Here is a 27,856-nt window from a genome sequence, read left to right on the forward strand (position 1 = left end):
AGTGCTGGGCGATATGAACCAAAAATCATATCTCGGTATTGTTTGTCTGAATGGTAATACACAATGTATATTTCTTTTTTCTTTTTTTTAACTAAGTTGGCTAAATGTTCAGTTGTATGTTAAAACCACATGTGAGATGTCACAAGCACTTTTATTACAACAGACTATTATCAAAATAAAATTCAGGGTTTCCTTCCCTGTTTGAAAATATACAGCTGCAACAATTATATAAAATAAATAGCCTATGTTAAATAAAAAAGGCCTGTCTCTGAGAAAGCTCCTTCAGTTCTCTGAAACAGTAACAGACTGATTTTTTAATCAGTCCATTACTGTTTCAAAGGTAAGAGGGAGAGAGAGAGAGGGTCATAGACCGGGAGCGTGCGATGGATTGAAGTTTATGATACATAAAGTCGATTGTTGCTGTACAATTCTCTGGTTTATCAATGAGGGGTCTGAACTACACTGCAGACTGGATTCTCAACTCATTGTGAACAGCTCCAGCGCCGTTACAAACGTCTCGTGTATTTAATGTCTGCATCGTTACTGCGCTGCATCTTTATGAACTATGATAATCTGGCCATGGGTTACATCTCTCACCGGGGTCCAGCAGGCGCCGTCTCACATGCTATTCCTCACAGAACTGAAGTTAAAGTTACATCCAGGAACTACTGTAACCCTTTGTTTTTCGCTGTGTTTACTGTATCGCCATGGCAGCCGCTAAAACAGAAAGTTGCCAGCGGAAGCACTGGTACAAACACAGGTTTTCCTCTCATTCTGAACAAAATATACATCTGTGTTCATAAGAATTAATACTGTAGACAAATGTCAGCAGTGTGGATCGCGCCGCTGCAGGAGAGTCTGTGTGAGTGAGTGTGTGGGGGTGGATGGGGGTGCTGCGTGGAAAGTGAGAGGAGAGATGCAAACACAGGCATGGCTTTACAGAAGAAATGGGTCATGTGCCATTGTCTAATCCCATATTTCGTTTGAAAATATATTGATACAAGCTAAAATTTGGAAATACTGCCCGGCCCTAATTCAAAACAGCCAAGTGACAGAAACCCTTATCCCTCAGTGATTCAGGGAGGAAGAGCACGACGAAAATAAATGCTTTTATTTCATTTGGCTCTGCTGCTGCACAATACATCCTATATAATAGAATTTTTGTTAAGGAGAAGTACAAACAGCAAATATACTCTGTGGTTACCATCACTCTAAATAACACTGACATAGCAGAAGAAAAACAGACAAGCCTACGTCACGTTAGTAGTCAGATCCAGAGTGATTACTCAACGATTATAGGGAGTTTATTAAACAAACATGAACTTTCTGTGCGACTTCCAAGGTACATAATCAAAAGATCAAACAAAGTGCAGGTGATACTGAAATGTTTGGTAACGCTTAATATTTTGAGCTGATAATTTCCTTTTAATTTCATATGAAGTTTCCCAGAAAGACTGATACTAAGGATAGGGAAAATAAGGGCAATGTCCAATTGGTACACTTCCAGTGTAAATGATAACAATTAATTAAATTAATGAAATCTCAGTGCACAGGTCTGCTCAATATGCAAAAATGTAGAATCTGTCCACAGGCAAACACAGTTCAACATATATGGAGAATGACCTTTCCAATAATGAATGAATAATGAATAAATATTTACTTGGCTTTTAATGGAGCATTTCCCTGTAATTTGTTGTAAATTACATACATGTTAGTTCTTTTCAGTAAACTTTTAAGAAATAAAGAAAATTGGAAACTAGACCTTTAAAGTAATTCAATAACAAATCATTTATTAATTGAAGCTGCTGTTCTTTGTTTTTTCCCCACAAATATTCAGTATATTTAAATCTGACTATTTTAAAGTAAAATGACACGTTGAAAGGCTAAAAACAGTGAAAACGTCTAGCAATACTAAATGATCTTTTGCTTACAACATCTTTCCCTCATCAGCTCCACAATACAAATAAAAAGGGACTAAATTGAGAAAAAAAAAATACTCATCCTAGCATATTATTTACACTTGTTCCAAATACTGTATTTAGATTCTAGTGGAAAACACTAGAGATGTTTGAATCTGGCTAATTACTCATCAGTGTGGGCATTATTTGGTGTTCTGTGTGGTCATTTTGACCCTCTGCAGTGAGTAACCGGTCATTTCTTTTCTAATAAGAGACCATGCTTATAGGATCAGAAAAATAAATCCCAAATCAAAACAGAAAGAAATGTGTAATATGGCTGTGGCTCCGTCTGTCATGCACATTGCGGCTGGTCTATTGAGCTTCCTCTAAGGTAAATTGATCCATGGAAGAAGCAATTAGAAACAAACAGCTTGTGGGACCAACCTCTCATGTCTTTAATCTGCTTTTTGCTGTGCGGCCAGCCGTTGTCAAACAGCATTAGAACGGGCCATTTAATTGGCACGGAAAAGCGGAATCGAATGATGAATGTGTCGCCCGCCAGAAGTCAATGTGTGCGTTACGAAAATGACAAAGATGATTATGGGCTGGATGTGCATGTTGACATGACAAACAATGCTGTCCTAGCATTGTTGTTTTTTAAGGAGGGACAAAGCGTAACCACATTGTCCAGTTTCAAGATGTAAAGACCTTTACACAGAGCATCAGACTGACAAATGAAAAGTGTTTCCAAACATGTACACTAAAGGAGAATCTCTTGTTCTATGCAGGGTGGGGTAATATGATGAAATATATCTGGACATCAAGGGCTGTACCCCCACACTTTGATTATTTGGATTTTTAACTCTCATTTAGGTGACTTATTCATTATTATTTAGTAAATTTTTTTTCTAACATGAACATCTTAATTAGTGGTTCCCGACCTTTGTCCTTAAAAGGACCCCTTTTCTATTATTGAGGAACCTGACAACCTCTGACTAAGTGACATATTTTATGGATATTTCAAAAAATAGTAGGGATGCACCAAATATTCGGCCACTGAAAATTTTCCGAAAATGTTGTGATGACGCCAACAAAAACCGCTACCTGCACGTGTGTCAGTACCCGATCCGTTCCACCTGCAAAGCGTCTCCTAAGCCAAGAGGTTGAGACGGACCACGGAGTGAAAACAATGAGAAGTAGCTCTTAGAGTCTGTCAGCACACGTTTCAGTGACATCTATTCGGGTCCTCTGCACTTCATCGCGACTGTACTTGATCCGCGCAGGAGATCAGAGTGCAGAAAATAAGACTTGTCTCTCTGCACCAGATGAGGGGCACGCACCCTCGTTGTCTGATAAGTTCAGTGAAATCCTGCAAGAAAGTGCCTCAAAAAATAATAACCATAGGTAAGCTATTCTGTTCTTAGGCTACTATATACTGTATGTGACTATCAGATTGTAGCCATATTTCTGCTAGATACGTTTTTAATTAAACTTTAATATTAATTTATACAATTGCAATGCCTTGATTTTAGTAAAGTTAGTACACAGTCATAGCCATAAATGCAACGGTACTAATAATTGGCATAATTTCTTTCGGTGTTTCGGTTTTCGGTCTCCTCTTTTTCGGCCAAGAATTTTCATTTCGGTGCATCCCTAAAAAAAAAATAGGCTTTTAAATGCTACATTACCTGTAAGAAAATAATAGAGGAAAGAGGCAAACCAGCCTTAAAAGGGACTTATTTTCTTTTTAAAGACATGCTGTACGTGGGGATCCAATTCATGCCGATGTGAAGAGTTGGTTATGTGTAGGGGTGTACCGATTCTCCAAATCCTCGATTCCATTACATTTTCAATTTTTTAAGCACAGGTTGCTATGCCATTTTTACACTAGACTTGTATGTAATATCTGACCTTTGTTCGCAATGTACCACATTACATTGTCAAATTTAAAACATTTATTAACAACATAATGTAACAATAACATGTCTTCAGTCAATTGGAAACTTATACTGTCAATAAAGTAAAAAGAAAAAAGTTTACCGACAATCCTGAGGGCAGACGCTCAGCACACGGAGTTTGGTGTTTAAGACCCAAACGTCTTCCAGGCAGCGCTGCCTGGAAGACACTAGCATATAATAGGAATCATCAAAGTTAAATCAAAGAGTCATAATCAACAGATGATCCCAACGGAATTTAACTTGGATGATATAGAGGATTAGAACAGTGGTTTTCAACCTTTTTTGAGCCACGGCACAGTTTTTACATAAAAAAAATCCCGCGGCACACCACCAACCAAAAATGACACATTGTAGCCTAATAATCAGAATCTGCATTTTTCTTTTTTTTTTAAATGTATCCATCGCTTTTGCAGGCTTACATCGATGATCTCGGCCCTACTGCTTACATCCTGTCGCTGCGGGATGCGCGCGAAAGGTGGCAGCAGGGCTCCAGACTAACTTTTTTCATTAGGAGCATAGTGTCCCCCAACTGAAAATTTTAGGGGCACAACCAAAAGGTGCTGTAGAAATAAAGTTGCCTTGCCTTACAACCTCAGCCTATCAGTCAGTCACCAGGGCACAGAAACCACTGCTGTGCCTGCTCGGCTACAACATCGTTCAACACGATAATAGTTATTTTTAGTATGACTGTTTCGACCACAGCTAACAGGACTGAGCTAACCCACGAATAACTTCACTAGTAATGTTAACGTTAGCTGTATAGATAGACGATTAATCTAATGCTAATTTAGCCAAAAGTTGCACAACCCGGTCTGTCTGCCTCACTCCCCCGGCGCAGAGAGACTCAGTCGGGATGACAGCTGACAACAGCCCCGGGACATATAGCTAGTTAGCGTTAGCCCCCAGTCAGCTATCAGCCAGCTACTTTCATTACAGCAACCCCCACCGGCCAGATCTTATCTCCAGTGCCTGGTGCTTACGACGCTAACGGCAGTTTAATTAAACGTCGGGAAACAGACTATATCAGACCCAGCACCGAGTCACAACAGCGGCCATCCATAGCGGTAGCTAGCTACATCTCCGTAGCACTACCGGTGTGTGTGCCGAAAATCTGCTCCCTGCCGAATTTCTCCTCCCTTCGCGTTTAGCTGTCTTTACGGTTAGCTAAATTAACCCGACAAAAGGTGGGTTAAGCACCAAAACGAAAAGTTAAGATTATTGAAAAGTGAAGGGGAGATAATTCCGGGCAGCTGGGAGATGTTCTGCTGCTGCACAACAGGCATCGAACGTCCTGGCTCGCTATCGCAGAGATTTCCCCGACAATCCCCACCCACACCCGTCTCTCAGCCTCGTTTAGTAGCTTGCTAGCGTTACAACAAACCCCGTCCGCCCCAGTGTTGAAACCATCCAAAAGGTGACATTGATATGTGAAATATTTTGTGCTTTAGCTGCTGGCTACTGTTAGCTTGCTGGCTCACTAGCTAACTGGTCAGCTACAAATAAAAATCTAATCAAGAAAAACGTAATTATGTTGGGGAAACTGCAGCTATTTTATTACAATAACATGAATAAACGTAACGTGAATAAACTTGAATGGGTAAACTCGTCCGTGAACTGATGCATTCTAACCAGCAGCGAAGGTGTTTAACACTAAAAACTCCCATAATTCCACGCAACTTCACAACGTCATCAAAAGTCCAGTTTTACCGTCCATTGTTTTGGTTGAGAGACCCCTAGCGGCAGAAAGTTACATATTGTACGTTTAAAATACAATTATGAACCTGAAAATGAGCATAATATGGGCGCTTTAAGGTAATTTGTTATACACAAAATAACGTACCCGTAATAAAGAATTACAATAAGGCCAATTATGATGAAGCACTTAGGGAATTCGATTTGATATACATGTAACATCTGTCTAATTATGATGTTAATAAAAAATGGGTACTAATAAAGTCTAAGTTTAAGTAAATAGAGGAGAAATTTGTACCTATTGCTAAAATTAGGCCCCATAATAAAAAAATACTTCTTTCCATAAGACATTACAAAAACAAAAAAAACAAAAACTAATAAAGATAAAAATAATCTTGGAAGGAAAGCATTACGAAGTAAAAAAACCGAAATACAGCAGGCTTGTCGGAGAGTTCGAAACATTGTGAGGATGAGAACGCGAAATTTAAAGCGAAAATATGAAAAGGAATTATCCGAGCAATCTAAATATAAACCAAAGGTTATATGGAACTACATAAATAAAAGGACAAAAATAAAAATGGCAGTGGGTGATCTACAGTACAGGCCAAAAGTTTGGACACACCTTCTCCTTCAATGAGTTTCCTTTATTTTCATGACTATTTACATTGTAGATTCTCACTAAAGGTATCAAAACTATGAATGAACACATATGGAATTATATATTTATGTACACTTTAGTACTTTATGTACTAAAGTGTGAAATAACTGAAAACATGTCTTATATTCTAGTTTCTTCAAAGTAGCCACCCTTTGCTCTGATTACTGCTTTGCACACTCTTGGCATTCTCTTGATGAGCTTCAAGAGGTAGTCACCTGAAATGGTTTTCCAACAGTCTTGAAGGAGTTCCCAGAGATGCTTAGCACTTGTTGGCCCGTTTGCCTTCACTCTGCTGTCCAGCTCACCCCAAACCATCTCGATTGGGTTCAGGTCCGGTGACTGTGGAGGCCAGGTCATCTGGCGCAGCACTCCATCACTCTCCTTCTTGGTCAAATAGCCCTTACACACCCTGGAGGTGTGTTTGGGGTCATTGTCCTGTTGAAAAATAAATGATGGTCCAACTAAACGCAAACCGGATGGGATGGCATGTCGCTGCAGGATGCTGTGGTAGCCATGCTGGTTCAGTATGCCTTCAATTTTGAATAAATCCCCAACAGTGTCACCATCAAAGCACCCCCACACCATCACACCTCCTCCTCCATGCTTCACGGTGGGAACCAGGCATGTAAAATCCATCCATTCACGTCTTCTTCGTCGCACAAAGACACGGCGGTTGGAACCAAAGATCTCAAAAATGGACCCTGCTTGTTGCCTCTCCTTAGCAGTGGTTTCCTAGCAGCTATTTGACCATGAAGGCCTGATTCGTGCAGTCTCCTCTTAACAGTTGCTCTAGAGATGTGTCTGCTGCTAGAACTCTGTGTGGCATTCATCTGGTCTTTAATCTGAGCTGCTGTTAACTTGCGATTTCTGAGGCTGGTGACTCAGCGCTATCAAAAAAGCAAAGAGTGGCTACTTTGAGGAATCTAAAATATGACATGTTTTCAGTTATTTCACACTTTTTGGTTAAGTACATAATTCCATATGTGTTCATTCATAGTTTTGATGCGTTCAGTGAGAATCTACAATGTAAATAGTCATGAAAATAAAGAAAACGCATTGAATGAGAAGGTGTCTCCAAACTTTTGGCCTGTACTGTATATTGCAATCAGAATAATACTAATTCTATAAAAACAGAGAAAAATATAGAAAAGGCAGATATATTGTCAGAATACTTCTGCAGTGTATTTGTTGAAGAGCCTGACGGGAAGATACCTGACGTACCAAGGTTGGAAGTTCAGCAAACAGAAAATCTTGAAATAACAGTTGAAGATACAAAACGGCTTTTATGGAAAATTAATGTATATAAATCCCCTGGACCGTAGGGTTGGGTATCGAGAACCAATTCCTACTTGGAATCGTTTCTTTATTGTAATCGTTTGCAGGATTTGGTTTCAAATCTGATCATGGTTTCCAAATATAACATGCGCAAGTTTTGGTTTCCGTAGCAGCCAGACGCTTGTTGTGTTGCAGCCATGGAGCACAGTAAGCAGTGCTTTAGTGTGGCTTTATTTTACATTGAAAAAGCCCTGTCTGCATTGAATCAAAATAAAACGTTCCTCTTATTTGTGAAATAAGCATGCGACCCGTTTCAACTCCACCACTCAAAGAATTGGAATTGAGAATCGATAAGAACTGGAATCGAAAGGAAGAATCGGAATGGGAATCAGAATCATTAATATCCAAACGATGCCCAACCCTACTGGACCGGATTTGATACATCCTAGGATTTTGAAGGAACTTGCGACTGAGATTGCTGAACCGCTAACCGTACTATTTAACAAATCATTAGAAGATTCAGTTTTACCAAATAACTGGAAAGAGGCTCAAATTAGTGCAATTTTTTAAAAAGGAAATAAATCTCTAGCTGGAAATTATCGACCAGTTAGTTTGACGTCGGTTATTAGCAAAACAATGGAAATATTGATAAGGACATATATAGTCAATCATATGAAAAGCAATAAACTATTTAGTAGTAAACAATATGGCTTCATATTTGGGCGGTCAACTTCTCTTCAGTTACTCACAGTTTGACAAATGGTCACAAGCCTTGGATAAAGGACAAACCGTTGACTGTGTTTATCTGGACTTTCAAAAAGTCTTTGATACCGTCCCTCATAAAAGACTACTATCAAAGTTAAAATCCTATTGTTTAGACAACAGAGTTATTTATTGGATACAGGATTTTTTGCACAATAGAAAACAGGTGGTAGTGAATGGTGCTGCCTCAGATTGGAGGCTGGTGACATCTGGGCTCCCACAGGGATCAGTCTTGGGCCCTGTTCTCTTTGTTATGTTTATATATATATATATATATATATATATATATATATACATAAACGATCTGCCAGACGATCTGCCAGATATGATACAGTCTGATGTTTACCTTTTTGCGGATATAACAATTCTCAGAACAACAAGTGACACAGACCGAGCCCATCTTCAAGAAGATCTATGTAGCATGAGCAAATGGTGTGATCAGTGGCTATTAAAGATGAATCCTGAAAAGTGTTAACATTTACATATTGGGAAAAAAAAAAATGACACTGTAGCCAATTATGTAGTTGGGGATATAGTGGTTAATCCTGTACATGAGGAGAGGGACGTAGGTGTTGTGGCGGATGGTTCACTTGAATTCCACACAAATATTTCTGAAAAAGTTAAAAAAGGAACATCTTTGATTGCAATAATAAGAACTTCTCAAAATTTATGTAAGGATATATTTTTACCATTGTACAAATCCCTGGTAAGATCCCATCTTGAATATGCAAGCTCAGTCTGGTGTCCATATAAATTAAAATATTTAGAAAAAATTGAAAGGGTCCAGAGAAGAGCTACTAAATTAATTCCAGGAATGAAAAATATGTCGTATGAAGATAGATTGAGGAAATTAAGTTTACCAACTCTCAAATTTAGGAGATACAGAGGAGATATGATTCAGGTATAAGCTTGGACAGGGAATATACGATTTAACAGTTGAACCTATCTTTCAGTTTTGGAACAATAGGTAAGAGACACGAGGGAATTCTTTAAAACTGTACCCTAGAACAGAGAAAGAACTTTTTTTACACTCCGTGTGGTAAAGTCATGGAATGAGCTTCCAGAAGAAGTTGTGTGTTCCCCTTCTATTAATTCCTTTAAGAATAGGTTGGATGCATTTTGCCTGTCAAAAGGTGTTATGTATAATTATAAAGCTCGTCAGTAACTTATGTAATTAATTTATGTAATTTATTTAGGATTTGTTAAAAAATTTCAATTATGAAATTAATGTATTTTATAAAATGTTAAAATGTGAATTTTTACACACACACACACACACACACACACACACACACACACACACACACACACACACACACACACACACACACACACACACACACACACACACACACACACACACACACACACACACACACACACACACACACACACACACACACACACACACACACACACACACACACACACACACACACACGGCAGTATCGACGATTCCATTTTTTTTATTCGATATTCAAGTTTGTCACTTAATTTCGATTGATTTTGATTTAAAATCGAAACTCTTTGGATTTCTTTGTGTGTGTGTGTGTGTGTGTGTGTGTGTGTGTCCCCTCATCAACAAACTGTCTTTCATCGAGTGTCCGGGGCAGATTAAAGACACAAAGACACCCTGAGTGGAACATCAAACACTGTGACGGAGAGGTTTGCGTGTGTGCATGGGTGAGTGTGTGCGTGCGAGATGCTAAAATCACCTGTTCTTCCTCTCCAAGTCTGACTGGTGGTTGTGCGTGTGTGTGTGCGAGCGTGTTTGAAGTGACATCAAGTGACAGCTGTGGACAGGACTCTTGAATGTTTTCAAGATATGACTGAACACCAAAACCACGAACAGCAGCCTCAGACGTAACAGCTCCAATCTGTCCCTTTGAAATTGTAATAGTTACAGTATTTTATGATTGCTTTGGAAGAGCGTTTTGTTGTGGAATGGATAGTTCGATGTTCTGCAGTGTGGTTGTATGAGCCAATTTTCCACAGTCAGCGTTAGCTACAGTAGACGATGGTCGGCATGCCCCGAGTTTGGAGAAGCAGGCCAGAGTACACAACCCCACTTCAAAATATCCCTTTATTTGCACCAAGTGTACACATCACTCAACCAATGCAGTGTGTGTGTGTGTGTGTGTGTGTGTGTGTGTGTGTGTGTGTGTGTGTGTGTGTGCGTGCGTGCGTGCGTGTCCCAATCATCATGGTACGATTGTGTATGATCACCTTGTATGAATTATTGACTGTATTGTGCAGTCACACTTCATTATTGAATAGTCACCCTTACTCTATTTATTTTAATAATGACATCTGCATACATTGCTTTAGTCTGAATGGGTCTGGAAACACATTTATATTTATGAACACAGATTTAAAAAAAACTTTTCACCCAAATCTGAAACAATCTTGTTACACAATAACAAGCCCATGTCATTAAAAACTGGAATATATCTAAATGAGTCTCCACTGTGCACTTGTGTTTTGAATGAAGAAATATATATACACATGTTGTGTTCTGTAATAGTATAAACACATAAAACAGAAATACTAAGGCATTCGGACCAATCACCATAGTTTTGGCTTTGACTGACGCTCGCTCTTTTCATATTGAAATGAGCCAAAAGCAGTTGTTAAATACTGTAAAAGTACAATACAATACTTCTGCAAAAAAATGACCTTATTCTAGCAATCTTTTAATTCAATCTGCAATATTTCAAAAAGGTGTACTTATAGGTACCAAGCATATCCATCCCATCAGAGGTTTCTTCTACTGGTCTAACCCCTGAGAGGGCTCTCTGCCAGAGACACTAACCAGATCAAGATGTCTGATGAGAAGCTGTCCATATTTCCTCCACCCTCTGACTTCCTAATCACTGGTGGTACACGTTGCTGTGGAGCAAACTCTGCGCCTGGGAAGAGTCTGGAAAACTGCTCCAGGCCACGAGACTGACCTCACACAACATCCAGCAAGAACATTCAGCCTTGTACTACTATAAATACACACACTCTTTTCTCCAACACAAAGCCAGCCAGCGAATATAACCAACGTTACACAGCGAGATGTTGAGCTGTAGTGTACGTGCACACAAACGTGCAGGGCCCTTCGGTCAACCTGTCAGCAAGAATCAGCATTCAGGGCCGACGATGGAATCGACGGGGCAGATGTGCAAACACGCCTGACAGAGTGCCCCCCCCACACACACAACCTCAACACACCATCAATGAGTAATATATATATAAAAAATAAATAAAAAAAACAGATGCCCAATCGCACACTCTGTAATGGAACAGGGCTTGGTTTACCCAGCTCACAGGTGGTCTGTGTTGTGCAGATGCAAGTGCACACAGCACAATGAAGTGGCTGGAGTAACCACTGACCAATGGGAGGCAGCCGAGATAAAAAGGGACATCTTCCTTTGTATAACAAATATGACCAAGGAGAATCCACTCAGAGCTACTAGCATGGCGCCACCTTAAAGCCCAAAATGCTCAACGCTGAGACTAGCAACGTGTGTATTGATGAAATAACAGGTATAATAAGTTTTGGCTATGCTTACAAATAAATATTCTTAGAAATAAAAAAATAAACAGAATTTGATGCCTTTAATAAAAGAAAAACATTTCTGATTGCAAATTTCAACATTTTCAGGGCTGAAACTAACAATACAATTACCTATGCATTAAGCTTATTAAATGTAAAAAAAAAATATACATATAAAATTAACCAAAACCCAAAGTTATGTCTTCAAATTGCTTGTTTTGTCTTCCCCATTCTCAACCATCCAAAAGGGGTTCCGCTTAAAGTGATATGGATGAGCAATAAGGAAGAAAATCCTACAATACTTATAGCTGTAAACAGAAATAATTGGTAATTTTACTAAATAAATAACTAACTCACGAGCACTCAGACAGCACATACTTCTGAGGTTACACAGTCTTTAAATTCTGCATCTAGATCTAATGTGTGCCAGAGTTTTCTTCTCATATTCATGCCGTTTTATACTGCCAGGAATAACATTTTGGTGAGCAAATAAGGTCTCCTTTATTTAAGCTACATAAATAGAACATAAGCTACATAAACAAATTTAAATATATGGAGTCTAAGTGGAATCTCTGCAAACCCTTGGTGTTCTCTCAATGAGCTTCATGAGGTAGTCACCTGAAATGGTTTTCACTTCACAGGTGTATCTTGTCAGGGTTAATTAGTGGAATTTTTTTCCCTTATTAATAAAAAAGCAAAGGCTGGCTACTTTGAAGAATCTAAATTATAAGACATGTTTTCAGTTATTTCACACTTTTTTTGTTAAGCACATAATTCCATATGTGTTCATTCATAGTTTTGATGCCTTCAGTGAGAATCTACAATGTAAATAGTCATGAAAATAAAAGGAAACGCATTTGAATGAGAAGGTGTGTCCAAAGTTTTGGCCTGTACTGTAGGTAGCTAAAAGAGAACATGTCCTTAGGGTCTTGTATGGTAGCTCTGGCCATGGCACTAAAAAAATCCTTCAAAAAAAATCTCCCGCATCCACCTGTGCTTCTGGATTCTGATCAACGACAGATCACCTGTTCCATATCCTCCCTACACATCCAGCTAACAAACAAGCAGAAGAAACTAACTTTATTCCTTAATCGTCACATACACACAGTACAATGTAGTGGAATTCTATTACTGCATTTAACCCATCCTAAGTATTAGTATTTTTTTGTATTTATTATAAGGATCCCCATTAGCTGACCCCTAGACAACCAGCTAGTCTTCCTGGGGTCCAAAACTACATTTAATCAGACAATATTATAACATATACTGAAAAGAAAAGAAATAAATAAAAAATAAACCAAATACCACAATATCTGATTACAAAACTAAATAACAAAGAAGAAAAATTACAATTAAAATTAAATTAAAACAATAAGAAAGCAAGCAAATAGAGAAATATCTTGAAAACGAAGTTATATATTACAGTATGATTATTTTTTTTCCCCACACAATCAGAAACCTCATGATAAATAATTTAAATGAACGTAAGATTTGACTCTTAACATCCACCTATTTTTCCAGATTTTTGTCTATTTCTCGTTCCCAAAGGAAAAAGCTTATAACAGAAGGCCAAAATGCATGTATGAGGCTTCATTTGAAACCTAACTTCTTCTACTTTATGGACATGTGCTTAATGAGTATGTTATTAAAACACAACATACACTACAGCAGTTCAAACATGGTTCAAAATAGTTATTTTCGTCCCATCTAAAAAAAAACGTAATTTTTGAAAAAAAAAAAATAACTAAAACATACTTTGTGCCACACTATGCAGGACACAACACATACCTTCTAGACCTTGTCAAGACGACTAGGGCTGCCACCTCTTAGTCGATTAGTCGACTAATCAGTCGTTTTGGTCTTAGTCGACTAAGATTTCTTTAGTCTATTAGTCATTTTTTATGCTTATTCATTCTTAATTACTCATTTCCAAGAAACTTATAAGCACATTTATGGTAAACACAAGATTTAAAGTGGTGCTTTTGCAGGATTAATTGTGGAGAAACTCAGTTTTACAGATGGTTAATTAACTACATTTATATTGTGCTTTTCTAGTCTTAACCACCTCTCAAAGCGCACAGCTCTGTCAATTAAATCAACTAATCGATTAGTCAACAAAATTGTATAAGTGTTAGTTGACTAAGAATTTCTTTAGTTGAGGACAGCCCTAAAGAAGACCTCTATAAAAGTTTCAGAACTCTAGTCCTAACCTAATGGGAGCTAGGGAGTTTTCAGTATTTGGTATAACAGGTGTCACTGGTGTGCCAAAACCTCTCCAAAACTTCTCCAAGTGACCAAATTGTTCTAAATGCTTTTACTCACTTCTATGCTATTAAACAAAACATACTAAATACTTAAAATGACTTACAAAACCTCTCCGTGAACCATCACCTTATCGTGGTGGAGAGGTTTGTGTGTCTCTGTGAACCTGAGGGCTGTGTTGTCTGGAGCTTTGTGCTCCTGGTAGGGTCTCCCAAGGCAAAGTGGTCTCAGGTGAGGGGCCAGACAAAGAATGGTTCAAAAACCCGAATGCAAAAGCTAAGCAGAGATGGAGTGACCCTGCCCGGAGGAAGCCCGGGGCCCCCGTCTGGAGCCAGGCCCAGACGGCGGGCTCGTCGGCGAAGCGCCTGGTGGCGGGTTTGCCACGGAGCCCGCCGGGCACAGCCCGAACAAGCTACGTGGCAACTCCCTCTCCATCCCATGGGCCCACCACCTGTGGGAGGAACCGTTGGGGTCGGGTGCGATGCCACATGGGTGGCAGTGAAGGTCAGGGGCCTCGACGGACCAGACCCGGGCGGCAGACGCTGGCTCTGGGGACGTGGAACGTCACCTCTCTGGGGAAGGAGCCGGAACTGGTGCGGGAGGTGGAGCGCTACCGGTTAGATCTGGTGGGGCTTACCTCTCACGCACAGTCTTGGTTCTGGAACCATACTCCTGGATAGGGGTGGACTCTTTTCTTCTCCGGAGTTGCCCAGGGTGTGAGGCGCCGGGCGGGTGTGGGGATACTCACAAGCCCCGGCTGAGCGCGCTGTGTTGGAGTTTACCCGGTGGACGAGAGGGTCGCCTCCCACGCCTGCGGGTTGTGGGGGAAAACTCTGACTGTTGTTTGTGCATATGCACCAAACAGGAGTTCGGAGTATTCAGCCTTCTTGGAGACCTTGACTGGAGTCCTGCATGGGGCTCCAGTGGGGGACTCCATTGTTCTGCTGGGGGACTTCAACGCACACGTGGGCAATGATGGAGACACCTGAGAGGCGTGATTGGGAGGAACGGCCTCCCTGATCTAAACCAGAGTGGGTGTTTGTTGTTGGACTTCTGTGCTAGTCATGGATTGTCTATAACGAACACCATGTTCGAACATAGGGATGCTCATAAGTGTACCTGGTACCAGAGCACCCTAGGTCAAGGTCAATGATCGATTTTATAATCGTTTCATCTGATCTGAGGCCGTATGTTTTGGACACTCGGGTGAAGAGAGGGGCAGAGCTGTCAACCGATCACCATCTGGTGATGAGTTGGGTCAGAGGGTGGGGAAGACTCTGGACAGACCTGGTAAGCCCAAACGTGTAGTGCGGGTAAATTGGGAACGTCTGGAGGAGGCCCCTGTCCAACAGACTTTCAACTCACACCTCCGGGCGGAGCTTTTCGTGCATCCCTGTGGAGGCTGGGGGCATTGAACCCGAGTGGACAATGTTCAAAGTTTCCATTGCTGAAGCTGCGGCGAGGAGCTGTGGTCTTAGGGTCTTAGGTGCCTCAAGGGGCGGTAACCCACGAACACCGTGGTGGACACCGGTGGTCAGGGAAGCCGTCCGACTGAAGAAGGAGTCTTTCCGGGATATGTTATCCCGGAGGACTCGGAGGCAGTTGCAGGGTACCGGAAGGGCCGAAGGGCTGCAGCCTCTGCCGTGAAAGAGGCAAAGCAGCGGGTGTGGGAGAAGTTTGGAGAAGACATGGAGAAGGACTTTCGGTCGGCACCAAAGTGCTTCTGGAAAACTGTTCGCCACCTCAGGAGGGGAGGCGGGGAACCATCCAAGCTGTGTACAGTAAGGATGGGACACTGTTGACCTCAACTGAGGAGGTAATAGGGCGGTGGAAGGAGCACTTTGAGGAACTCCTGAATCCGACTAATACGCCCTCTATGTTAGAGGCAGAGCTGGAGGATAATGGGGGATTGTCGCCGATTTCCCAGGCGGAAGTCACTGATGTAGTCAAACAACTACACAGTGGCAAAGCCCCGGGGATTGATGAGATCCGTCCAGAAATGCTCAAGGCTCTGGGTGTGGAGGGGCTGTCCTGGTTGACACGCCTTTTCAACATTGCGTGGAAGTTTGGGACGGTGCCAAAGGAGTGGCAGACTGGGGTGGTGGTTCCCCTTTTTAAAAAGGGGGACCAGAGGGTGTGTGCCAATTATAGGGGTATCACACTTCTCAGCCTCCCTGGTAAAGTCTACTCCAAGGTGCTGGAAAGGAGGGTTCGGCCGATAGTCGAACCTCGGGTTGAGGAGGAACAATGCGGATTCCGTCCTGGTCGTGGAACAACGGACCAGCTCTTCACTCGCAAGGATCCTGGAGGGAGCCTGGGAGTATGCCCAACCGGTCTACATGTGTTTTGTGGATTTGGAGAAGGCGTATGACCGGGTCCCCGGGAGATACTGTGGGAGGTGCTGCGGGAGTATGGGGTGAGGGGGTCTCTTCTCAGGGCCATCCAATCTCTGTACAACCAAAGCGAGAGCTGTGTCCGGGTTCTCGGTAGTAAGTCGGACTCGTTTCAGGTGAGGGTTGGCCTCCGCCAGGGCTGCGCTTTGTCACCAATCCTGTTTGTAGTATTTATGGACAGGATATCGAGGCGTAGTCGGGTGGGGAGGGTTTGCAGTTTGGTGGGCTGGGGATCTCATCGCTGCTCTTTGCAGATGATGTGGTCCTGATGGCATCATCGGCCTGCGACCTTCAGCACTCACTGGATCGGTTCGCAACCGAGTGTGAAGCGGTTGGGATGAGGATCAGCACCTCTAAATCTGAGGCCATGGTTCTCAGCAGGAAACCGATGGAATGCCTTCTCCAGGTAGGGAATGAGTCCTTACCCCAAGTGAAGGAGTTCAAGTACCTTGGGGTTGTGTTCGCGAGTGAGGGGACAAGGGAGCGGGAGATTGGTCGGAGAATCGCGCAGCGGGTGCGGTATTGCATTCAATCTATCGCACCGTTGAGACGAAAAGAGAGCTTAGCCAGAAGGCAAAGCTCTCGATCTACCGGTCAGTTTTCGTTCCTACCCTCACCTATGGTCATGAAGGCTGGGTCATGACCGAAAAGAACGAGATCCAGGGTACAAGCGGCTGAAATGGGTTTCCTCAGGAGGGTGGCTGGCGTCTCCCTTAGAGATAGGGTGAGAAGCTCAGTCATCCGTGAGGAGCTCGGAGAGCCGCTGCTCTTTGCGTCGAAAGGAGCCAGTTGAGGTGGTTCGGGCATCTGGTAAGGATGCCCCTGGGCGCCTCCCTAGGGAGGTGTTCCAGGCACGCCCAGCTGGGAGGAGGCCTCGGGAAGACCCAGGACTAGGTGGAGGGATTATATCTCCAACCTGGCCTGGGAACGCTCGGGATCCCCAGTCGGAGCTGGTTAATGTTGCTCGGGAAAGGGAAGTTTGGGGTCCCCTGCTGGAACTGCTCCCCCCGCGACCCGACACCGGATAAGCGGACGAAGATGGATGGATGGATGGATGGACTTACAAAACCTTTTTACATTCATATCAACACTGTTGAACATATTTTTTTCTCATAAATCACATGTATGCGTATGCTGGCTCTGGGAGGCGGGGCTTAGGTCTGTTACCCATTAATTTGGACTGGTTCCCATTGGATATTCTTATCATGCTATATACCGTTGGAAAGGGAATGTGATTGGCTACAACTGCCATAATTGACATGTAAATAGCCAATAACAGCTTTTTCTAAGATAGCTGCTCAGAGAGATGACGCAGCATATTGACGCTCCACAGTGGGAGCGCTTGCTGGACGTCGGGGGCTCTAGCGGGGTGAAAATTAAACAGAAAAAGGTGGGGATATTTTCATTGTGTAGGCAGCAACCTGAGGAAAACAAACATACCCAGCAACACGGTGCAGGGCAAGGAGAAATATATTATTTCAGACGGAACGAGATCGGCTAATGAAGTTAGCAGACAGTTAGCAGAAAATTAGCATGGATTCTACACGACAATATTCATATACTGGATTAATTCTTTTGAAACAAACCTCGTTATCCTTTTGATCTGTGGACACTTACGGACTAGAGGAATACAAATTAGCCAGGAATGGACGAGGATTGAGCGTTTAGGACAGCGTACAGTTAGGGAAGAGTCATCATTTTTCTTTTCCCCAATAGCATGAGCACTAAGATCAATAATAATGCTTTGGTGCTTATGATTTCAGTAAAATGAACTGAATGATTGAATTGCAGAAAATTTTACCAATCAAACGATGTACAGCATGTCCATATTGACAAAAGTTTAGAACTTTTGTGGTTAAATACTATTATGAAACATGTCAGAACATGTCAGGTTAAAATATACCTTTTCCTGTAATAAAATGATTTTACATGGGATTTTATTCCATAAAAGAACTTTCTCTGCAAAAAAGTAGCAGTTAAGGGTGTCAAGGGGTTCGAAATTAAGTCACAATCTTGAAAATCGAATAAAAAAAATTAAATCGTCGATACTGCCAAGCCCCCATGTCATGTCCGGTCGGCTTGTCAAGCAGAAAAAAAAAAAAAACACACGTGTTTAAGTGCTGCCAGTCAGTCAACCTCCTGTAACTTAGCTACAGCCAATCAAAAGTTACCATGGCAACTGCAGATGCTGGAGACCCATTTTAGAGATACATTTAAATGCCCTCAGTAAATGGTGCCCTGCTGGTAGGTTTTACAACTTGACCTACTTTCACTTAAGTACGGTGCAGTAAAATCAATCAGATGTCCTGATCTGCGTAGCGACAGTACAGTGGGACGTTTGCCTTCAACAGAGCGACAGTAATAACTTAACATACCATCATTACGGAGTTTAAACTACATTCACCGTTATGTTTGCACTGAATAACGCATTCAATAAACAGAAACATAACTCTTGCAGCGCACATGAACAGATGCGCAATATTAGCTCACACATAAAATAGCACCGTCGTGAATTAGCCTGTTGCTAACGTACATTCATAAATCCTGCATAACATCGTCCCGTACCTACAGGACCTCAGACTTACTTATTGATGCACACACAGAGTAGTGTCGACAAACTTAGTCCAATGAGGGGAGAAAGGAAAGTGTGATAGTGTTCCACTTTTAACGCTTTTTTCTCTCTCACTCAAGACCGCTGTGTCCAACGTTACTAGAAGGTAGAGCGAGCTACACCCGACAGGGAGAGAGAGAGAATGTATCACTACAGCCAATCAGCAGTCAAAGCCATGGTCTTTTTTACAAATAGGTTGCACGTAAAAGGGGGAAAAAGTAGCTTCCACTTAAGGAGCAAAGACACAACATATGTCCTGTCTTTGTGTCTTTGCTAGTTTAAGACCGACGCACTTGTCCAGCGCCCGCGACTAGGATTAGTGGGGGGTGCATCACGATGGTGGCTCTCCATCGTGATGTCGGCCAGCCATCACGATGGACAATGATATTGAATTTCAGCCTGCATGCACTTTTGTAGCCTCAACAGAGCAGCTGATATTGGTTATATTACAGACAGAAACAAGTTAACGGACTGCCCGAGTCGCCCTTTTTTTTTTCTTTTTACTTTATTGACAAATAAAGAAGACATGTTATTGTTAAATAATGTTGTTAATAAATGCTTTAAATTTGACAATGTAATGTGGTACATTGCGAACACAGGTCTAATATATTACATACAAGTCTAGTCTAAAAATGGCATTGCAACTGGTGCTTAAAAAAATTGGGAAAGGCTTTAGTAACACAAAAAAAAAAAAAAAACACGACGGTGACCAACATCACACGCTTAGGAAAACAAACGGATGGGTTTAGGAAAGAAACATTGGGGAAGGCTTAAACCTTTATTTTATATAAACGGTTAAAAATCGGCACATGTGGGACGCAAGCCCGGCTCTCCTGTGTAAAAGTCCTGTGTTTTACCCATCCACCCCCCCAACCAACCTCCGTCCACGGACTTACGTCCTTTCATACTACTTGCTACGGTGAAAATTCACACGTAATGTAGGTCAATGGCGGTCGAACGGCGTTGATAAACACGCTAAAAAGCGATTATGCGTCTTGATAACACGCCAAAATGGCATACAAATTGGCGTGTCAGTCTGTAAGGTGAATGAATGCTACAGTAAATACTAAAGTAAAAACGCAGGTCTTTCTGTTTGTTTTGAATACCTGCAGCAAAAAGTGAAGTCAGACTCAACAAGAAAAGCGACACTACGACACCCTGCTTTGGACAATAATGTAACGTTAACCAACCATCAGACTTGTTTGTCCGTATCGCGGTGTGCCAGTTCCATAACCTTACTGTAAAAATGTTTTAAACACTATAAAAAGGTCAAAGCGAAACTCAAGCACTGAACTGCCCAGGAGTTTGTGTAACAACAGGTGACTGTGTCCTCCCAACAACAAAGGTCGCTACATCGCCTTTTATTTTTCTCTCTTTTTCCATGAAATGAAGCCGCCTTCAAGTGCCGTCAGAAATGTTGATTTCCCCCGCCGCTGCTACCAAAGCATTGAATATTCGCTGTTGAAAAGTACCTAAGCTTCGAAGCTCAAAAATGGTATTCTGTAGAGCCCTAGTTAATCATGTTAAGCTACCCAACATTGATGTTCAAGCATACAGTTTGTGACTGCATGTAGTAGATAGTAAAGCAAATCCTCTCCACTAATAAATAACCAAATCAAATAATATTAGGCAATGTAAACACTGAGCAAGCCTGAAGAGCTCATTAAAAAGCAGCCTATGTCTCTCAGTCCCATTCAACACCGGTATTGTGACTTTCTATTGTGCGTGGAACCACAAAACTCAACAGTGATATCCGGAAGCTGCGAGATAGAAACTGAAAAAACATGTTGAACACAGTCCAAGCACCCTTCCTGATGAGAGCGGGTCTGCTTTTGAGAAAACAGAAACATGGTGCAGTAAAAGCAGGAGCAAGTGGCTCACACTTGTTAAAATGAGGAAATATTAAAATGGCATAAAAAGCATCAACATACGCAAGCGGGTGTTTTCATCAGAGAAGAGAGGGAGGCTCATATCTGGCAATCATCATGGGGAAAAGGGAGAGAGCGAGAAAGATTTGGCGAATTGACCTTTTCCAGATGGTATAGCCTTTAATCCTTACTACAGAGTCCTGCTGGGGACATGCAGACTGGAGAAGTCTGATAAATCAGGCTCAAATGCCACCGTGAATCTGCATTTCTATGCGTATCTTAACAAAAAAGGGATACAAGTGCTTTGAAGTGGGTCCACTTGGAGAGGGCTGTGCTGATGGCTGGATAGGTTGAGTGTTGGGGGGAGAACGGTTCACATATTCATTACCGGTTCTCATTGGATTGCTGGTTGCTCCTTTACTGACCATGGGATAAGTTCTTGGGAAAGGTCTGCATATGTTTATGTTTGCATAGATTTAAGGTGTGCATGTGCAAAAACTGCATTTTTGTTGTGTAGCAAATGGCTTTTTCTTAGAGGCCAATTTTTGTTTTGTAAAGGGGAATTTGGACTTTGTGATAGAGTGCATCACAAGAAAGCTAGTAATGGATAATGAACAGATATTCTCCTTTCCATCCCAAATACTTGAGTACACATAGCCTGTACAAGATTAATGGACACAATTTGACATCAATGATGCTCAATCTTAGTCAAAGGTGATGGACAGTGTTTCCTGATGTAGAATTATTAATGTTAAGAGGCCGACCATATTATCTTTCCAGAAAATTCACCAGTCTTGTTGTTGTTGCCGTTTACATACCTTATGCACATTCAGAACACAAACTAGAGGAATGCACTACTGTTTTTTTGTGTTACAAAGGAATTACAACTGCATTTCATTGTGCAACTCTGTAAATAATTAGCCTTAAACCAGTTTAAAGTATTAAATAATTATTAAATAAATATAGTTTGAAGCAGAAATAATAAAAACCTAATATACATTTCTTCCTGTCTGCTCTGAAACATCAGGAGGCCAAATCACACTCATTTATACATCAGGGCTGCCTGAATGACTTGCAGCTCTGAAAAACACACGCACACATGCACGCACAGATTAATCTATTTGCTGAGCAAGCTGCCTTTCTCAAGAGATCACTTCCTGTCCATTTACCTGTCAATAAGTCACATAAAATATGTAAAAACCCAATGAAAACTAGACATCTGTGCTCAATGCACCCTGGGCGCACGCCTTATAATACTATCTAAAAATAGTCTGCATTAATGGGAGTACATTTCCAGGATAAAGCCTGACATCTGAAGTCAGCCTTTGTCCCTCACCTTCCTCTCTCTGTGTGTCTCCATTCTCAAACTCCGTTCTCTTCAGGAAATAACAACAACAAACTTGTAGCTAGCGAGCTACACACTGAAAATGTCTTTAAGAACATTTGGATGGAGCAACAAGTCAGACCTGCTTGGTTCTTTCAGGGAATGATTGTAAAGATTTATAAAGAATATGTTTAGGTCATTTCCGCTCTATCTGGGACGTTTTGGGACTGATTGGTGGGATTGCTGTGGACCAAGTACACATGGAGATACACTGGGAAGAGCCAATGAGGTTTAACCATGTATGAGCTAATTTAAATAGCTCACGTTACTGTATTGTGTCATCAGTTAATTTCATACGCATTTATTACATTTACACGGTTATACCATTATTTCAGCTTGTACGTTTCACGTTTAGCGTATGTAGTAGCAAAGTTACACATTTCAGGTGCTACGGTCAATAATAGTAGGCATAAATCTGACAGGATATGAGGATGTACATCAGTAATCAGTAAGAGTGCTGGGTCACACCCACATACAGTGGGGGAAATAAGTATTTGACCCCTTGCTGATTTTGCAGGTTTGCCCACTTACAAAGAATGCAAAAATCTACAATTTTAATCATATGTACATTCTAACAGTGAAAGACAGAATCCCAAAGAAAATTCCAGAAAATCACATCATATGAATTTATTAAAATTGATAACCATCTGATGAGGAAAAACAAGTATTTGACCCCCTGGACAAACAGCATGTTAATATTTTGTACAAAAGCCATTATTGGCCAGCACAGATGTCAAACGGTTTTTATAGTTGGTGACAAGGTTTGTGCACATTTCGGCAGGGATGTTGGCCCACTCCTCCCTGCAGACAGCCTCCAAATCATTCAGGTTCCGAGGTTGTCGCCTGGCAACTCACATTTTAAGCTCCCTCCAAAGATTTTCAATCGGATTCAGGTCTGGAGACTGGCTAGGCCACTCCAGAACCTTGATGTGCTTCTTCTTCAGCCACTCTTTTGTTGCTTTGGCGGTGTGCTTAGGGTCGTTGTCGTGCTGAAACACCCATCCTCGACCCATCTTCAGCTCTCTCACTGAGGGAAGGAGATGTCGGTCCAGAATTCCACGATACATGGCCCCGTCCATCCTCCCCTCAATACGATGGAGTTGTCCCGTCCCCTTGGCTGAAAAGCAAACCCAAAGCATGATGTTGCCACCACCATGCTTGATGGTGGGGATGGTGTTCTTTGGGTTGTACTCGGTGTTCTTTGCCCTCCAAACACGACGAGTTGAGTTGAGGCCAAAAATTTCTATTTTGGTCTCATCTGACCACATCACCTTCTTCCAGGCCTCTTCTGAGTCGTCCAGGTGGTGAATGGCAAACTTCATGCGGGCCTGTACATGTTTCTTCTTGAGCAGGGGGACCTTGCGTGCGCTGCAGGATTTCAATCCATGACGGCGTAGTGTGTTACCAACCGTTTCTTTTGTAACTGTGGTCCCAGCTGCCTTCAGTTGATTCATCAGTTCCCCCTTGTGGTTTTGGGATGATTCCTCACCGTTCGCATGATCAGGGGACGCCCACGAGGCAAGATCTTGTGTGGAGGCCCAGACCGAGGGAGGTTGGCGGTGGTGTGGTGGTTCTTCCATTTCCTGATAACTGCACCGACAGTTGATCTTTTCTCTCCAAGTTGCTTTCCGATTCTCTTGTAGCCCATCCCAGCCTTGTGCAGATCAACAATCTTGTCTCTGATGTCCGTAGAAAGCTCTTTGGTCTTGCCCATGGTGGTGATGTTGGATGCTGGTTGTTTGGGTGTTGACAGGTGTCTTTTATACAGGTAACGAGGTGAGGCAGGTGTATTTAATGTAGATAATTGGTTCGGATTGGGGCTGTGTCTTAAAGAAAGACTAACTGGCTTGTAGGAGCCAGAATACTTGCTGTTTGTCCAGGGGGTCAAATACTTGTTTTTCCTCATCAGATGGTTATCAATTTTAATAAATTCATATGATGTGATTTTCTGGAATTTTCTTTGGGATTCTGTCTTTCACTGTTAGAATGTACATATGATTAAAATTGTAGATTTTTGCATTCTTTGTAAGTGGGCAAACCTGCAAAATCAGCAAGGGGTCAAATACTTATTTCCCCCACTGTAGACATCACGGCGCAGTGCATTTAGAGATCAATCTCTTACACATTCAGGAAAACAGCCTCTGATTGGTCAGTAAAGCGATACCTTTTCATACGATAAGATGCATAAATAATCGTTCAGATAGGGAAGATGAATAAATAATCGTTCAGATAGGGAAGTATCATTCTGGATTTAGTGTGCAAAGTCTCTGAAAGGACACTGCAGTTCCAGGCTGGATTACTAAGATTCTGGAAGACCCATGATTGCGTGGAAGCCCTCTTTGGAAAACCCAGCTGTTAGACTAGCATCAGAACAATGCTAGCTTGATGCAATGCGGAGATATCTAACATAATGTAACTTGATTTATGGATTCATCAGTAGGGATTTATTGTACAAAGACACTGCAGTTCCAGGCTGGAAGGCCTACGATTGCTCTGGTTTTCGAGTTATCTTAAAAACACAGAAAACTGTTTCTCTTACATTAAATCTTCTTTTTGTTATATCACTTGTGAAGTACCTCAAGGATCGGTTCTTGGGCCATTATTATTTTGAATTTATATTAATGATTTATGTAATGTTTCTAACAAACTGTCTAATTTATTATTAGCTGATAAGTGATTGGTTTAACTGTAACAAATTATCTCTCTATTAAGAAAACGTGTTCTCAGTCTTTAAATATAATAATTAGTAATACTATTAATAAAGCACAGTCCACACAGTCTAGGTGTACAGCTTGATGAATCTTTATATTGGAAAAAACAGAAGTTACATTGCCCAGTTTTTAAGCAGTCTTTTTGGTACAGAAAATAAACCAAACTGTGACCCAACATTAAGCCTTACTAAAACTTCAACAAACCCAACAACTGAACGCAGGTCTAACTACCCCACATTGTAGCTTTTGATTTCAGTTGGAACCTGGCCAGATGTTTCCCAACAACAGTTACAGAATTAAACTAATGTGCCATATTTCAGTTTGTATTTGCAAAGTAAATGTTACCCTGAACTCCAGGACAATAAAACAGAAACATATGGCACCAATTTTATAAAAGGTACAATAAGCTGCTGTTTTGGAATAAGAGAAATTACAAAGGAATATGGTGTTGTTAGTTTTGAGAGGAAGGGCTGATATTTTACTGCCCCCTGCTGGACAAGCATTCAACTCCTCCAAAGTCATTCAACATTACATGAAAGCACAGTGCAGAACAATAACTGCTCAACAATAAAAAAATAATCTTTGAGCCATTGCAAATGGCATTCAGGAGTGTGTGGCTTCGCTGGAGCCAGAGCCAGTAATTAGGGCTGACATTTCACTCTCAAACGCTCATTAGTCACTTCCAAACCAGCCTGATGTGATAACTGTAATATCTCTAAATTGCAGCAATTAGAAAAGGTTCGCCGGAGGGGCATGAAAATGTTATCGCTGCTCAAAATGTCAACAATGGGACACTCTCATCAGTGCAAAGGAGATGAAAATGAGCTTTTATTAATGTGTCAATAAGACAAGATGTCCAATATGTGGTAGTAGAGGAAGGGTTTAAAAAGCTCCAGTTTTAAACGTACAATATGTAACTTTCTGCCGCTAGGGGTCTCTCAACCAAAACAATGGATTGTAAACAGACGTTTGATGACGTTGGGAAGTTGCGTGGAATTATGGGAGTTTTTATTGCTAAACACTATCGTTGATTAGACTGCATCTGTTCACGGACAAGTCTACCCGTTCAAGTTTATTCACGTTACGTTATGTAACGTTTATTCATGTAATGCTAATAAAAACTGCAGTTTCCCCAACATAATTAAGTTTTTCTTGATTCAATCTGTATTGGTAGCTAGCTGACCAGTTAGCTAGTGAGCCAGCAAGCTAACATTAGCGGCTAACATTAGCAGGTTTTAAAACCACACTGAGAGACGGGTGTGGGTTGGGATTGCCGGGGCAATCTCCAGGATGGCGAGGATGTTCTATTGCCGTTGTCAGCGGCAGGAGAACATCTCCCAGCTGGCCAATCTCCCCCTTCACTTTTCTGTAATCTTAACTATTCGTTTTTGTGCTTAACCCACCTTTTGTTGGGTTAATTTAGCTAGCCAACTGTAAACAGCTAAACGCGAAGGGGGGAGAAATTCGGCCGATGTTGTGACTAGGATGCCTGGGTCTGATATTCTCCCGACGCTTCATTAAACTGCCGTTAGCGTCATAAGCACACGGCACCGGCTTGGGCTGACAGTAACTAGCTATTGCTACGTGTCCCGGCTGTGTTGTCAGCTATCATCTCGAATGAAGTCTCTTTGTGCCGGGGGAGTGAGGCAGGCAGACCGGAGTGTGCTAGCTGGCTAAATTAGCATTAGAGTAATCTTCTATCTATACAGCTAACGTTACTAGTGAACTTATTTGTGGGTTAGCGCAGTGCTGCTTTTATCCATGGTCAAAACAATCATACTACTAATAACTTTATGAGCGTGTTGAACAATGTTGTAACTCTATAATGTTATCCACCAAGCATTAGCTAGCATTAATGTTAGCTACTTGTCAACAAGAACATACATTGTAGTAACATTAAGCTGGATTAATATGGATATATCAATAAATAAGGTTTCTGCTGTATTACTGTGTTGCAAAGTGGCATGTAATTAATCACAAAAGGATGCCTTTTGGCAGAAAAAGTTACCAGTACATTTGTAATTCTCTCCCCCCCCCCAAGTAGGGCTGGGTACTCAATTCAGTACTTTTTAGGCACCGACCGAATTGCCTTTCAAGTATTGAGTATCAAAAAATGCCTCGTCATTCAAGACCTAAGGAGTAAATCTCATCGTTCAGGAATCCGTATCGAAGTCCCGGTATTGGTGGTGGCCCTACACATAAGCCAGCTCCATTTCTCCAGTTTATTGATACTCCATCAGTTTCAATCTGGTTTCTTATTGGGTGGACCATGGTGGAGCTGCTTTGTTGTATATTTAGTTTGGGTTAAGGCTGTGGGATTCCTCTGTCACATGTACACTGTGCACCACAATTGACTTTGTCCTAACAAACTAAACCACGAGGATTTGTCTCAATGTCATCTGTGTTTTAATTGTATTTGAAACACATAGAAACACCCCTACCACCCCAGCATCTGGACTTTGATGAGCATGTCAAAGGTTTAGGTAATATTTAACCATTAACTTTTTGAACTTTAAACACTTTGCAGAGTACATCAAATGTATACTTTTATATAGATGTGGGGGAAAAATGCACAATTCTAAAAAATAGTTTCCTGTACCTTGAAGCATGATTCCCTGCAATCCTAAATCCGAGGAATGAGATTGAAAACAAAGGAGAAAGAGAAGTCAAGTCGATGTTAAAAGAGTTGAACCCACCCGTTTGATGGAGCTGCGAGTCTTCTCCTTCCACTGGTGAGTGCTCAGCTCCAGGGTGCAGTGGACATAGATTTCTCTGTCATAGGAGCCCAGGATGAACAGTCTGCAGGCACAGGAAAGAAGAGAGCAACTGTGAGCTTCTGGCAC

At 41.5% G+C, this 27,856-nt stretch overlaps 1 protein-coding gene across 1 annotated transcript in view; it reads right to left on the reverse strand.

Annotated features, from left to right (window-relative positions):
- Window positions 1-27,856, reverse strand: part of pdzd8 (PDZ domain containing 8) — a 79,675-nt gene that overhangs the window by 29,792 nt on the left and 22,027 nt on the right. The window contains exon 3 of the mRNA XM_028603981.1: window positions 27,710-27,812. Within this exon, the coding sequence (XP_028459782.1) occupies window positions 27,710-27,812 (103 nt within the window). The remainder of the gene's footprint in view (window positions 1-27,709; window positions 27,813-27,856) is intronic.

The sequence above is a fragment of the Perca flavescens genome, chromosome 17, assembly GCF_004354835.1.
Source record: "Perca flavescens isolate YP-PL-M2 chromosome 17, PFLA_1.0, whole genome shotgun sequence".
In the NCBI taxonomy this organism is placed as follows: Eukaryota; Metazoa; Chordata; class Actinopteri; order Perciformes; family Percidae; genus Perca; species Perca flavescens.